The 15,297-nt window shown below is 39.2% G+C and overlaps 1 protein-coding gene across 1 annotated transcript in view; it reads left to right on the top strand.

Annotated features, from left to right (window-relative positions):
• The first annotated feature begins 9,036 nt into the window (after positions 1–9,036).
• LOC137974632 (uncharacterized) overlaps positions 9,037–15,297 on the top strand; it is an 8,868-nt gene continuing 2,607 nt past the window's right edge. The window contains exons 1-4 of the mRNA XM_068821547.1: positions 9,037–9,220; positions 10,407–10,484; positions 11,293–11,388; positions 14,712–14,810. Of these exons, the coding sequence (XP_068677648.1) occupies positions 9,049–9,220; positions 10,407–10,484; positions 11,293–11,388; positions 14,712–14,810 (445 nt within the window). The 5' untranslated portion in view covers positions 9,037–9,048. The remainder of the gene's footprint in view (positions 9,221–10,406; positions 10,485–11,292; positions 11,389–14,711; positions 14,811–15,297) is intronic.

Here is a 15,297-nt window from a genome sequence, read left to right as displayed (position 1 = left end):
ATCCAGGTGGTGTGATATTACACCTGACCAACACAAAGGGCGAGAAAAACGTTTTGTTTTTTGTCTCTAACATAACATTATCACCGACGCCAGACTTCTTGACCAAGTGTTTTATGAGGACTAAGATGGAAAGCAGTCTGCTGAAAGACGATTTAGTAAATCAAACCCTTAGTTGAATGATGTGAATGTATATCTAAAGAGCAGGTTAAAGATGAATGAGAGAAGTGATCCTCGAACTTACCTGGACAATTTGAGCAATTGCCGCTTTATGGACACCTAAAAAATTCAGGTGCCTACAACAGAATTCGAACCCATGACCTGTGCGACGCCGGTGCAATGCCTTACCAACTGATCTGTGAAGCCACACAATCGTAAGCAGCTCAATTTGTTGGGATTATTTGTTCCCGTGAAAGACTTGATGAATAAAATGAATGTATACTTAAAGGGGCAGTGTCACGCTACTTCAGTCAAACCTCAAAACACTAAAAGACGTCTTAGCATCAATGAAGACCAATTACGCAATAGGGGACGTTTTCCGTGTTTCCATAACCTCATCTAAACATGAGGGTGGGGAGTTGGGAGAATTCGAGACAGTTATGCAATAACTGTCTCGAATTCTCCGCCGAAACTTGAAAAAACTGGCCAGTTTTTTTCAAGTTTGGAGATGGTCTCCACAGGAAGTCGCCAAAAATTAAATACGAATAGCTCTTTGTGCAATAAATATATTTCATATATTGTCAGTGGGTTGTCAGGAATGCTGTACGTGTGACATAATTTTTACTCAGTTTTGACCCAAAAACAGCAAATTTAGCATGACAGCGCCCCTTTAAAATGCAGCTTATAGACGAATGAAAGAAGTGCTCTGCGCCCTTAAGATCTTTGTGAGTTTCAATTTTGTCCGATGATACTCAACTTTGATTAATTGTGCTCTGGCTTATAAATATATCTTTTAAAAATTTTTCCCCATTGTGCTGCATAAGATGTTCTCTCGAATTCTTTGATCGCACTGCCGTGATAAGACGGCCATGTTGTTGCCAAAACAATGAAAAATTTTACACAATAATAGAGTCAAATTCCCAAAAGAGTTTTTCGCCATTTTTCTTTCCGCCAACATGGCCGCCGTGACATCAGGTTCAATCAAAGAATACCTCGCTATGATCAAACATACCACAGGTCAAATATGTAGACTTTTCCGAAACAACACGACAGATTTCTTGGGTAATATATTACCCATAAAAAGATCTCCAGAAATGGGTTTATTAACTGGGTTGACATGGTAAATTGATCACCGCAGAGAAATTTGAAAGATGACGTTTCAAGCGTTAGCCTTTCGTCGGAGCGAATTAGGAAATTATGGGTTCTTGTCTTATATAGTGAAGATAGCAAAGATATCGTTGACGTCACCCATTGTTATTAATGTGCCAACCTGAGCCTCATTGGCTGTTGAAACAAAGGGTATTCGTCGACCGGTTGGCTCAATTCGTCGACCGGTTTGCTCATCTGCAAATGGTTAGACTTTCTAGTCTTCTCGGATAAGGGCGATAAGCCAGAGGTCCCGTCTCACAGCCCTTGTTCATTAACTCTGTGGGACGTTAAAGATCACCCACACTATTCGAAAAGAGTAGGGCACAGAGTTCCCGGTGTCTTTCCAGCATATGGTCGGCTTGGCAGGATTAGCTTGAAGGGCTTCTGTGTAAATGAGACCACAATTGTGTATAATAGCCAAACTCAAAAACTCAAAGTTGGCGCATCTAAATAACAAAAAGACTGTTTGAAAACAGATATCTTCGCTATAGAGTTACGCTATTGATGAGGATATAGCTACGTGGGTAACAAGTATAAATTATTGGAAAGAATTACCATATCAACTCAGTTGAGTAACGCCTTTTGTGCCTTCATTTACCCACCGATGCCGGCACAACCGCAATTTCTTTAGAACTAAACCCTGTATTCCATAAAAAGATCGACCTGCCCGACCCAGATGCGACAGACAAAATTTTTAACATTTGTGAACACGACTTCAGGGTTGCAGGGATGGCGCTGTGATGAGAATACTTGCCCCCCACTAATGTAACCCGGGATCAATTCCAAGACTCGGCGTCATATTTGAGTTGAGTTGGTTGGTTCTCTACTCTGCACCGAAAGGTTTTTCTCCGGGTACTCCGGTTTTCCTCAGGCTTTCGTCAAATACCATTTGATTTGATTTCCTTTGATTTGTTGATCTCAGTTTACGGTGTCCCCAATTAGTGCTCCAGCGCTGGAAGCCTACATCTACATTTACATCCACATCTTCCTGCCCTCGGCAAAGTCTCTTTTGACTTAAAGCTGTTTCTGCTAAGGTGGCCTCATACACCACAGGCCTTTTTTAATTTTGGAGACATCACTACCAAGCCGGCCACTTCTGCTGGAGAGAACACACGCAAAAAGGATAGCCACAACACCGAGAACTTCATTCCCTACTCTACTCTAGTGTGTGGGTTCTTCAACGTCCCACAGGGAATTTATGACATGGAAGATATTTTTGAGACGGTTATAGTCCTTATCCGAGAAGACTTGAAACTTCAAACCATTTGCGGTTATAATTACGAAGGCAGCGCTTTCTCTTAAGTTACTTTAAGACCCTGTTGGTCCGGCTGCGGGGTCCAACTCACAACCTCCCACATGGCAGCCTGATGCCCAACCAATAGGCCTTTTGCAACTGACGATCACATGGTACAAAATCCGCCATGCTGGAGGGCAAGCTCATTATTATTCCCCCACTGGGACATAAAAACAAAGGCAAGTCAAGCTTGACTGGTTCAGGTATTGTTGGTTGTTTTAATGTCCCAGTGGGGGAATAATAATGAGCTTGCCCTCCGAGTTTGCCCTCCAGCATGGCGGATTTTGTACCATGCGATCGTTAGTTGCAAAAGGCCTATTGAACCACCGGTGCGCGGTTTACTAGACACTTAAATAAAGTACTTTTCCTTATCTTTCAACGGTGAGTCCTGTCGAATGAAACTGAAAGTTGTAAGGAGCTGCGCTGTATGTGGTGACAACTATATTTTATGATGATGGAACACAACCTTACGAGGGCGCCCTTGACCAAACTAACACTAAACACTTCGATGGCTATACCTGGAAAAAATTACCGACTAGCGACAAAAAAATTAACTGGAATTTACCGACAACCGACAAAGGTCGAAAATTTTAACCGACAACCGACATGTGGACTCCCCCATTCAGACCCTCTTAACTTATTCATTTATATTGCGCAAGTATCAACTTAAAGTTTTCAAATGCGCATTAATAGATTATACTGAACTGCAATTTAACGAGCAAGTTTACTATAAGAATACTATGATATCAGTGTTAATGCGTCAGCACTTAGCCGTAGCCAATTGGTTCAAGTGTGTCAAGTTGTGATTGAAAATAGTTCTAAGTGTAGCATCACGTTTAAAATTAATTATTAGCAACGTAGTGTTAATAACGATGTGATTCCCGTACATTCTATAAAAGCAATGATGTTGCACCATTGCGACCATGATCTAGATTGACATGAAAAATTCGTTTCTATATTGACAAATGCCCTGCACTATTTGCTATTCATACCGAAATTATTCTTTGAAACCCAGATACGAGATTACTTCTTGCTAAATGCTGGCTACATTTCACATCTTTTAAGTTGTGCACCCTGGCTTTCAGGTAAAACTGAACTAACTGGATAGCGTCTGGGACCATACGGTTTATTTCATGGTTAACAGGGGGTCTTGTAAACCCCACACAATAATGAGGGTTGTGAAAGAGAAAGATCTCCTTGTTTGGCGTAAGCCAGCGGGACCTTCTCTTTACCGCCTGTCCTCAAGCTATGCCCCCAAAACCTACATACATCTAACTGACTGAATTTGGTAAGAACGCATAGTTTACGAGTCAGGAATTTTAAAATGTTTTTCCTTTTTTCGCAGTATTACATGGAGAATTTAACAATTAAATTGATACACTGAAAACAGTATTTACAACATATACGGCGAAGGAAAAAGAAACATAAAGAAAGAACTACGTGCAAGCATCAGTAACGTTAAAATTAAAGTGATTACAATTAGAGGTTTTTGTGTCATTACCCATAAAATCGATCTTCCATCTAAAGATCTGGCCCGAATTGCTCGAAGCATGGTTAGCGCTAACCAGCGTTAAATACCATGGAAATCTATAGGTTTTGATACCTCTTAACCAACAGTTAACGCTAACCAGGCTTCGAGCAACCGGCCCCAGAGCACTTTGTATTGTCCCCAAAAAAATATTTTCGACAATTCGGTCAAGATGTTCTAGCAGTGTGTTTCAGAATTGGTCAGAATTTACTGTTTAGCTCGGTGTAACGAAAGATTTGACCTTTGTTTTTGGTGCAAAATGCAAATTGACCCAGTGAACTCACCGTGAAAGAGATGTGCCTCCCTCTCTAGTTAACAAGACACTGGGATTAGTCCCGGGCCAAGACATTCACCACTTGCATGGCGGAGTCAGTTGGTAGAGCAAGTTGCATGTTCACCTGCAACTATTGGTAGAAAAAAAATTAAAACTACAATAAATCTATGGAAGTCAAGAGGGCTATCGATTCATGGCACGGTAAACATCATAAAAACACTTCTACTCCCAAAAATGATTTATGCTAGTTCGGTGATATATACTCCGCCAGTGTCATAAAAGAATTTAACACCCTGGTCTTTCATTTTTTGTGGAATGGGAAAGACAAAGTTACCCGACTCTCAAGGTACGCACCTTATGATCAAGGGGGCCTTAAAATGTTAGATTATGATACTATGATTAAATCCTTAAGACTAAGTTGGCTAAAAAGAATAGTTGACCCAGAATATTCCAATTATTAAAAACTGGATCACTGTATAATGCAATTCGAGAGTTTTGATTGGCTAAGCTATCATGGGTTTTGAGCCATTATACCATGATCTACAAACACAGAAAGCATATGCGTGATTTTTTGGGACTTTTCATTTTTATTGTTGTCTAGTTTTCTATATTTTGGGGGCGTTTTTAATAAAACAATTATTCCACTCGCGCTTGTTGGATATGAGATGATCATAGCTATCTATCATCTCATATCCAACGCGCGCTCATGGAATAATTGATAAATAGCTCGAAGTTCTATTTTGAATAATATTCATATTATATTAATCCGGCATACCATATTATTCCTTATTATATTACATTATATCGTCGTTGCCGTGGCCGAGATCGCGTTTCTTAATCTTCCTATCGACTTGTCATAGACGGTTTTCAATAAACTCTTGAGGTCTGTAGTGCGTTTTTTTCTATCAAAAACTAAACGAAAATTCAGTGAAGAATAGCAGATGTTAAAACGTTTGGCTAAACCTGGGCGGAATTTCACTTGTAAGATCTGATTGGAGCTTTCAATAAAAGATTGCTGAAACACCAAGTTCACTTCCAAGTCAGATAACGCAGTTTGTGAGCATTCATTTCTTGTTCTTCATCGATTTGTTCAAATTTTTCTATCGCAGAAATAATTGGGTAAAGGACGTAATTTTCAGTCCAGAATTAATCCCATCTATTCATGTGTGAATGTGAGTTGCTTGTAGGTTCGTTTTAGTTATGCTTCGGTGGTAAAGAACGTAATTTTAGTTTATAATCGTGCCAAATCACTGACCAGTGTGAAAGTTATTTCCTAAAAAGATGTCAAATTTTCTAAAATTAATCGTAAGTTTTATATATTGCGAAAGTGAGTGTGGCTTGTGGGCTCGTTTTTAAGCAATATTTGAAAAAAAGAACATAATTTGTATTTTATAATCGTCGGCAAGTCACTGACCAGTGTGAAAGGTGAGTACTTTCTAAAAGGATGTCAAATTTTCCAAAATTAACTTTAAGTTTTATATTGTGTGACATTGAGTGGCGTTTAGGTTCGTTTTAAGTGTTAACTAACGTAAACGCCTGAAACAATTAACTCAAGAGTTAAAATATGTGTATACAGAATATGTACCGTCAGGTAAGCATTTAAGAATATCAACTAATTAATTTTGAATCATTTATGGATAACTTCTTTTGTAAAGTATGCCCTCACTTTTGAAAATGGTGCAATTCACGTCGAAGGACTAGCAAGGCCCATGAACTGTAGCTAAAGTGGCAGACGTGACATCCTGAAAAGCTTCAGCGTCTCCTAAAAAAGAGAAACGCCAATATCTGCTCAAAAGTTTCTAACCACCAGTATCATATCAAAACGTAGGATTTTTAGGGTTGTTTAAGTAACACTTTCCTTGAGAGAATTCGATTGAATATAATTGCTCAGGGCCCGGTTGTTCGAAAGCCGATTAACTTAATCCAGGATTAGCGGAAAGGTTTGTTTTATGTTTTCAAATTTTTGGTGATAGTTTGTTTTGCTTATTTTTGTTTTTCAAGATTCACGTCTTCTAATGTAAAGTTTTGCTGAATATCAGCGTTGAATAGCATTTGGGAGTACAGGGAAATAAACTCGTAGGTTATTTTTTTTATCTGGCATTAGCGTTAATCGGCTACACACAACCCATAATCCCTCGAATCGCTCTGATGAAGGGCTAACGCTCGAAACGTCAGCTTTTAGAATCCTTGTGCGGTGGTCAATTTACATTATCAACTCCGTTGATAAAACCAAATTTTTGTGTACTTTCTTTTTTTGTATTGCGTGAAAGTGAGTTGCTTGAAAGTTCGTTTTAAGTTATGCTTGGGTAAAGAACGTAATTTGCAGTTTATAATCGTGTCAAATCACTGAACAGTGTGAAAGCTGAGTACTTTCTAAAAAAGATGTCAACTTTTCCAAAATTAATCTTAAGTTTTATATTATGTGAAACTGAGTGGCTTGTAGGTTCGTTTTAAGTGTTAACTAACGTAAGCGCCTGAAAAGATTTAACTCGTGAGTTCAAATATCCGTATACAGAATATGTACCTTCTTGTAAGCATCTAAATATATCGCTTCGATTAAAGCACGAGAAGCATTTTTTCGTTTTCCGTAACCCTGCGCTCGCTTCAAGTTGTTGCCTTGAATTTGCAAATTCACGATCTCGCAAAATACTGTAGTTTCTGCCACAGTTTTTTTAAATAAAGGTACAACGAGCACTGCATGACAGCCAAACTTTCTGCTTCGTATTCGTGACTGTCCTTTTTTCTAATTTCAGCAAAAAAAAAAAACAGCAAGTAACTGAATGTCGCTCATGACGAGAGATATCTTCCAATTTTCTAGCTTCGTTACACTGCACCTTCCACTCTGAAAACATTCAGCCAAGTTTTTGTACTCTTGGAGCTGTTTTAGTTTTGGTTTTTGCCTCTCAGGTTGGCAAGCTCTTCTTCCGGAAACGTAGGAAATCTCCCATTTGCGGTGATATCGATGAAAAAGTCCTTAAACAAACTGTCCTATATTTTCGAAATTGGACAGTTTGCCTGTTTTTAAAGGAAAACCCTGACTGAAACGATCCAAATTAATCCTTAATTGGACAGTTAAAGAATAGTATAGCTTTGCTGATAATTGCGGATTAACTACCAGCTATATAATTAGGTGGGAAAAAAATCACCGTGCGCACTTGTATCAAGGAAATGGTGGCAGACTTTTTCGCAAAATAAACAAAAATTTGCCCAGTACATACGGGCCCTTACTATGGTAGTGGACCTGTGTCTTGGTCTTGGAATGTAACTCTTAATCGAATTATCTTTGATCTCGACTATTTATAAACAATTAGGCCCGTAGCCTGCAAGGGCTACGGGTCAATAGCCCATGAGGCGAAGCCGAATGGGCTATTGACCCGTGGCCGTTGAGGGCGAAGGGTCTAATTGTTTTAGTATCCCCCAACTAGTCGGACAGAAAAGGCAATAATAAGGTTAGCAAATGCAAGTCGAAAATATATTTATTTGGGAATAAAACGAAAGAAAGCGTCACGCTTTTCGCTACTCTATGACTATTACTAATAGTCCTCTAGTAGTGTAGCCAATCAAAATGCAGCAGTTGCATTAGTCCACTAGTTGGGTGATACTAATCTTATTTATTTCCATTTGTGCTGTTTTGTTTCACGTTTAATTTTCGTTCAATTTCATATGCTCGATAGGGCCCTTATTGAAACTTTCACGACTGGCACTTTGAATAATGCGCCGGCCGAAAAGTTTATAGTGTAGAGCGTAGTTGGAAGTTAGTCCCAATTTAACCACTCACAAAATGAAGAACATTGAAAAGAATAAAAATTAAAATAATTTTTCAGTTAAAGTTCCTACTGATAGCGAAGATAGATGATGACTTTGTATATTTTAAGATTTTAGAAATTTATATTTTATTCATTTATCTACTTTTTGAAATTTTCCGCACACTCAGTAACTTTATATTTCTATTATTGCAAATCATTTATGGCCGAAACCAGCATTTTCACATCAGCCTATGGCTGCCCTAATATTTGTCCTGCTTTGTCAAATAAAAGTGGCTTACTTTTCACTTTTGGATCTTATTTAAAGAGTTTTTGTCACATCTTATCTTGGTTATTTTCCATACTAGGCTTTAAATAATAATAATTAATAAAACGAAAACTTGCCAGTAAGTGCTGTAATTCCCTTTATGCACTGGCATTTAGTAAGGTCTGTTTTAGGTTCACTAGTACTTGTATAATAAGGAAAGTGAAATGTTAAAATTTTACAAATAAATATTGATAGTTATTGACTAAGTTTGCCCTTTTCTGGGCCTCGTATTTTTCTTTTCTACTTTTTATTAAATGTAAATTTAAAAATACCTGGAATCGCTAATATTAAAATAGAATTCTATTTAAACACCCACATCTATTTAATTCCCCGTCAGTTTTACGGACTTGACCGAACGCAGAGATTACAATATTGATGAACACTTAAACCCTTCATGTTTAATGACGTTCACTAGTAAAACAATTTAAAACACCAACGAATACTCAAGCACTGGGTCCTCAGTGATGAGTATTTTGGGAGTTCGCTCAATATAAGCAAGAAACGAACTGGATAAAAGGGAGTTTTCATTCGGCAAGGCTAGCTAAGAGATTCCCCTTGGCGATCTAGCTTTTCAAGATGGTGAGAGTAACTTGTATCATCGTTTTGTTCCTGGCTACGTTTCCTCTTTTGGCGATAAGTGCAGAAAGCAAGAAGATTTCTCCCCTAGAAGAATTAACAATGGAAAACGATGAACAAGCCTATGACGACGAGCCTTCTTTTGACCAGTTAACAGAAGAACTGAAAGACGGTAAAGGATGAAATAATTTCTGATTTACTTGCTCTTTGCAAACAGGAGTCCGTTTCTCGAAAAGTCTCGAAAACTTTTGGGGCCCAAAACTGCCATCCACTTGTTTTGGAAAGCTGGTCTTTTTAACAATAGATTTTAGATAGCAAAAAGCAAAACGATTGTGGAGATTCATGACTTAAAAACCTCTCCGTTCTTGAGACAAACAGAGAATTGTGACATTCGAATAAGGCCTGGGGCCCGTTTCTCGAAAGTCCCAAAACTTTACGGGCCATTTTCGGGTGTCACAATTCCCTTTGTATCTAAAGAACGGAGAGAGTTTAATTCGTCAAACTTCACAGACACGTTTCTCTTAGTTAGCTTGAAAACATGTTGAAAGATCGCCTTTCAAAAGCAAGCGGTTGGCAGTTTTACAAATGGCTTTTAGGGTCCGAAAACGTTTTCGGGACTTTCGAGAAACGGGCTCCTGGAAACTTTCGGGATTTGCGAGAAACGGACACCATCATACTTAATTACCTCGTTGTTCCTGAGCATAATCGCCATTTTTAAGTGGCTAATTAATGTTTAGCTAACTTTTAATTTGTGGGTTTTCTCCGCTTATGACTCCGTGACCATTGTGATATGAAATAGAAAACTGGAAGATAAAATTAGGCAAACTGAACTGCGATCTACAAGCTCGTCCAATTTAAGCTCTGAGCTAAACAGGACACTAAAGCTGACACTGCCTCTACGAGCTAGTTTTAAGGGCGTCGTCGAACGAAATTTTAAGATTACAAGTAGTGATTATTCAAGACATTCGCGGTAAAACCGAGCCATTTGTCCATATTTCAGTTTTCGCCTAGGGTAGGATGTATCAACAAAAATAAGAGTAGTTCTTGAAATTACAATATGTCAGGTTCTTTCCAATATTATATTTTTGCATTCCGAAATCATGATCTCACCTTTACTTTAGAAAGCCTTCATGAATCTGTTATACGTTGCCCATCAACTCTCGTCAGTATTCATGTAGGGGTTCACATTTCTTTGTAATCTTGTTTCTGACATTGTTGGAGGAATCGACATCTACGTGGGTAAAGTCGCTGAAATAAAATAACCATTAAGCAACAAATTTTAAATTTTAAATTGTAAATTGCAATCTCTAAACCCCAGACAAAACCAGCTCTCGCGTTAACATTTTTATTTTGCTCAGAATCCATGGAAGACGACGAAAATTTGCTTGAAGGAAAAGAAGACGCTGCGGAGATGGAAAGCAATGATAATGATGAAGGTAACAGATATCCCTTAATAATTTTTTCGTAATGATAATAATAATAAACATATATTGGGCGAGGTTGAGCAAAGTATTAATCTGCAAGACACTGACAAATCACTATATTTTGCGATAAGCGAGTTCAATAATTGTTTTATCATTCGATGACTGAGTTTGTTTTTTTACAACTCCAAGCAATTAAATCACTTTCTGAAAGCTCAGGAAAGCGAACTGCCATTTTCACACAAGAGCGCAGGCTTCAATTACGCATGAGCAGTTTATTATTTGCAGCAAAACACTTATTTGTGGGCAGTTATTTGCAGGTCACGTGCTGCACTCTCGGCCAATGAAAAGAAAGGAAAAGTACATCGAATGAAAATGAAATTTATTTAATTGTTGAGTATATTTAGTGCTGAGGCTCTATTTGGGGACACCGCTGTACAGAAATCGAATCAACACATCAAATCATAAGTTGGTTTTTTTGAGGGAGTAGAGGGGCAAGCCGGAATAACTGGAGAAAAACCTCTCGGAGAAGAGTGGAGAATCAACAAAGTCATCCCACATGTGACACTGCGTCTGGGCCGATGAATTGATCCCAGGTCAATGTTGGGAAACCAGCGCATTCACTACTGCGCCATCCATGTTCCCTTTCCTCAGGTTGACTTTTAAGTCATTACTTGCGATGAAAGAAATATCATATTATGTCAGTGCTCGTCACTCTTCAGATGCAGCAAAAATAGTTCTTCGTTTGATAATTAACTAAATGTCCTGCTATTTTCAAGAAAGAGTTTGAAGTTACTAATCCCGAAGTCATTTTTGCGCTCAGCTTTCAGCGAAGATCCGGAAAATGACATTGTCCCGGATGGAGAGGAAGATGAAGACAGCGAGGATATGGATGAAGAGGACACCTATGAAAACGAAGGTATAACTCTTTTGATACATTTTGGGGTAAAGGCCGGGGTGGGGGGGGCGTACTCAACAGATGATTGGGTAGGGAGATGCGGCCCGGCCGCTCAAACCCTGACCCTGTTTAAGACATACTTCTCCGATTTCCCTATCCTGTTTAAGACAGAAATCAGAGTTTTCAGACCTTATTTGATACCCCATTCGCACCAACAAGACATGTTTAATTAAACTGAGTTTAACAAAATGAAAATCAGTCACATAAAAATGAAGGACTGGCTTTTACTTGAGATTCAGGTGATTTTCAATACATGCTTTGATCTGTGCTAAATTAGTAGTGAGCAAAAATCAGTATACATGATTTAAAAAGAAAACACTTTGAAACCGTGTTTAACTAAACATGTTCAAAGCATGGTTAAGCTTTGGTGTGAACGGAGCAAAAGGCATTTAACCCAAAATCATACCCTGTTGAAGACTAGCATGAACTAATGATACATTTCTGTAGTTTCGTAGTGTAGGTCAGTTGTATTGAAGACAGTCACCTGAAACTCTATCACAAATAAACAGCCACAACGTTTTGTAGTTACTACTTATCTTTTTCGTAGTGTAATACTGAAGCTGTAACGAAGCTGTAATTATCAAAGTCAAGGGAAGCCCACCAATAACTGGTGGTTTGTGGCCAGACATTGAGCTTATCCTGTTTAAGCCATTAGGTCAAAGTATCTGGCTTCAAAGGAAGACGCTATGACAAAAAATGTTAACATCCTTCTATCAACAAATCAAATAAATTGTCTTTCATATATGCATGGTCTCCTCATACCTGGACCCTGCGAGCAGAGCCTCCCTAAAATCCACCAGAGGGTGAGCAAGACAGGCTCTGCAGAAATCGTGTCAAGTCTTTTAAGTCGCCGCAGCCCAAGTTTCTGGGCTAGTAACTCCAGCCAAACCGGTGCAGGCAGCCTGCGCATCATATTTTTGGCAACGCGAAGGTCAAAATCGAGCCAGTACGAAAATCAATATGGCGTATTGGGGTGCGATCGAGGCTTGGCCTGGGTTTGACATTGTCTCCAAGCAACGGCTTGCGCATACTCAATAAAGACCTTACACGATTTCTGCAGAGTCCTTTCTTTCTCGTCGAGTTAAGAAAGGCTCTGCTGGCAAGGTGCATATCTGCATCCTCTACTGCAGAATCACCATAAGCTCACAAAAGAGACCAGCGCCTTGCGTGAAAACTCAATTGGTACGCCACTGTACCGGTATCACTGAGGTCATGGCTTCAAATCTCGTTCGAGCCTTAATTCTTCAGGCCTTCCTGCCGTTTATAATTGCGATGATCAAAACTCTTAAGATATCTACAGTTCGGAAGGGAGAACTAGTTAATTCTCGCACTTAGAGCGGTTTTCAAATGAGTGTCGTAAAATCAAAACCAAAGTAATTACTTTGACCAATCAAAAAGGACGGAGACAATCCAGTAAACCAATCAAAACCTCGAAGTAATTACACGTAGCCGACACAAAGCGCGGGAAAATGTGCACGCGCGAGCCATGATTGGTTTTGGTTTCACTTCTGATTGTTTGAAAATTAGTGCGAGAACTTTGAACCAATCACTGAGTGAAGTAATTATAAACCAAAGCAATTCGCTAATTACTTTCGACACTCAATTGAAAACCACTCTCTCTATCAGGACAATTTCAGTTAAGTGTTTCTCTTTTAATCACCAGTAAACATCCAGGGGGATTCAACGGGATTTGAACCCATGACTCCTCTGCAATGCCAGTGCAATGTTCTAACAACTGAGCTATGAAGCCACTCAGCCACCGATTTCATCATAGTTAATCGAGGGACTGGTTATGAAACCTTAGAACCTTCAAAAGCGAGAACGCGAGAACACTGTTGTCGCAATCGATGTTGAATTGACCGTGACCCTGCATAATCTTTTGTTTTTGCTTTGCACGGGTTTGTAAATTAGTTGCGCATAATTTAATCAAAGGATTTGAGTGGTTATCGTCTGGAGAAAAGGGGTGTTTTGAGCAAGGTAAGTAAAAGTCTCTGCTTACGAGCCAGAAGGCTCATCAGGCCGGCGCTTATCTCCGGTTTCTGTAGCATGAAGCGACTAGAGTATTTATGCTCCCCCCCTGGATGGGATGCTAGTCCATCGCAGGGTTACCCCCAGCATTACGCCGGTACCCATTTATACACCTGGGTGGAGAGAGGCACCGTGAGAGTAAAGTGTCTTGCCCAAGAACACAACACAATGTCCCCGGCCAGGCCCCGTACCCAGACTACTCGATCCGGTCTCGAGCACACTAACCATGAGGCCACCGCGCCTCCCACGGGCGAGCAAGGGCAAGGCCAAAAATACGGACAAAAACATGAAACAAAGGAATTTGCTGACTTTCATAACCATCTCCATGCATTAACTATGATTTCATCAAAAAATACAACAGTCTCAGTGTCACCCACTTTTTAATAAACAGACGATAAGCCTCCACACTGAGTAACGTTGATTCCAATTTTACGAGGACAAATCCCCTCTCTGTATTACTGATATTCACTTTAGAGGATAAAGATATCGGAAGAAGTAAAAAATTCTACTCTTTACATAGTAGTAATTTAGATATTATCTAAATATTTGTAACAAAATACTACTTCCGATACAGCGACATTTACATTGCTGAGTATCTTTTCTCCATTAGAGATTATTAGTTTAAAAATCTGGGAGACACTACTAAATTATCTTCCGGTTGCCGTCCGCGTCTAAGCTCCCTAGAACCTTAAACAGCTGTCAAGTTTATTGGAAAATGAAACTCTTATTATTAAATGAGGAATGATGACGAGAATATTCTCGGAAAAAATCAGAGTGCTTGCTATAACATTAGTCGAAAGTAAGACTTAGCTGCTATACCACTGAATGTGTGGGAGACATATGGAAGCTAGACCATTAAAGTTAGGGATAACATACTAATAGACCTTATTCACGATAGCCGCCATGTTGGATTTGCCTTTATCATGCAAATTAGCTACACACCTCTGAGGGAGCAAACAACACTATTTCGAGAGATTATAACGAACATCTTAGTCACACAGATGACTTGTTTCACGCTCATTGAATGTTTATCACCTAAGGAGTAAAATAGAATGCTTACACAAGTTACTTCGATGTTTTTTTAGCGAAAATTGAGCAGATAACGAAGTAGAAAGTCAAAATGTCGGAGGCAATCAAAAGATATAAAATTATTGTAAAAGGTACAATTTGAAAACCAACATGGCGGCTATCGTGAATAAGGGCTATTATACCCTTTTCAGTTTGAGTTGTTACAACAAGATGATTATTTCATTCAGAGTCCAGTGAAGATCAGGAAGATTATGCAGCTGAATCGATTGAAACGAATGAAGACAGTGTTAACCAAGAGAACAACACTTTGTTGACAGACAAACAAGGTAATAACTGGATCAAAAAATTTCTAAACAACCCTCTCAGGTCCATAAAATTCCCTATGATGATGAGGTCACGACAGTGAAGTATTTCATCTGCTAATATTCGATCCCTATGTAGTCTTCGTGTCGATTTACGGTATCCAACTCGACCAATACTGCTCTGCAAATTTAACATAGTCTTTAGTTAATTCCAAATGCGAATATCGTTCACTCCATTTCGGCTAGATTCTAGAAAACTCCGGCGTTCACTTTTAGGAGTTATTCAAAGTTCCAGGGAGGTGGAGTGTTGTATATATTGAGGGGGGCTAACACGCAAGCCCTGGAGACGCTAAATTGTAAGGGGGGTTGTGAGGGAATTCTCCGCCAGAAAATTTTGTTTTAAATATTTGAAGCTCGAAATGCTACTTTCAGCATTCTCGACGAGATATCCAAAAAATAAACGTGGGTCACCCCCCCCTCCCCCCCCCCCCCCACCTCCCAAATCCGCCGT

The sequence above is a fragment of the Montipora foliosa genome, chromosome 11 (genome assembly GCF_036669935.1).
Source record: "Montipora foliosa isolate CH-2021 chromosome 11, ASM3666993v2, whole genome shotgun sequence".
Classification (NCBI taxonomy): domain Eukaryota; kingdom Metazoa; phylum Cnidaria; class Anthozoa; order Scleractinia; family Acroporidae; genus Montipora; species Montipora foliosa.
This window is presented reverse-complemented; position numbering and strand designations above follow the sequence as displayed.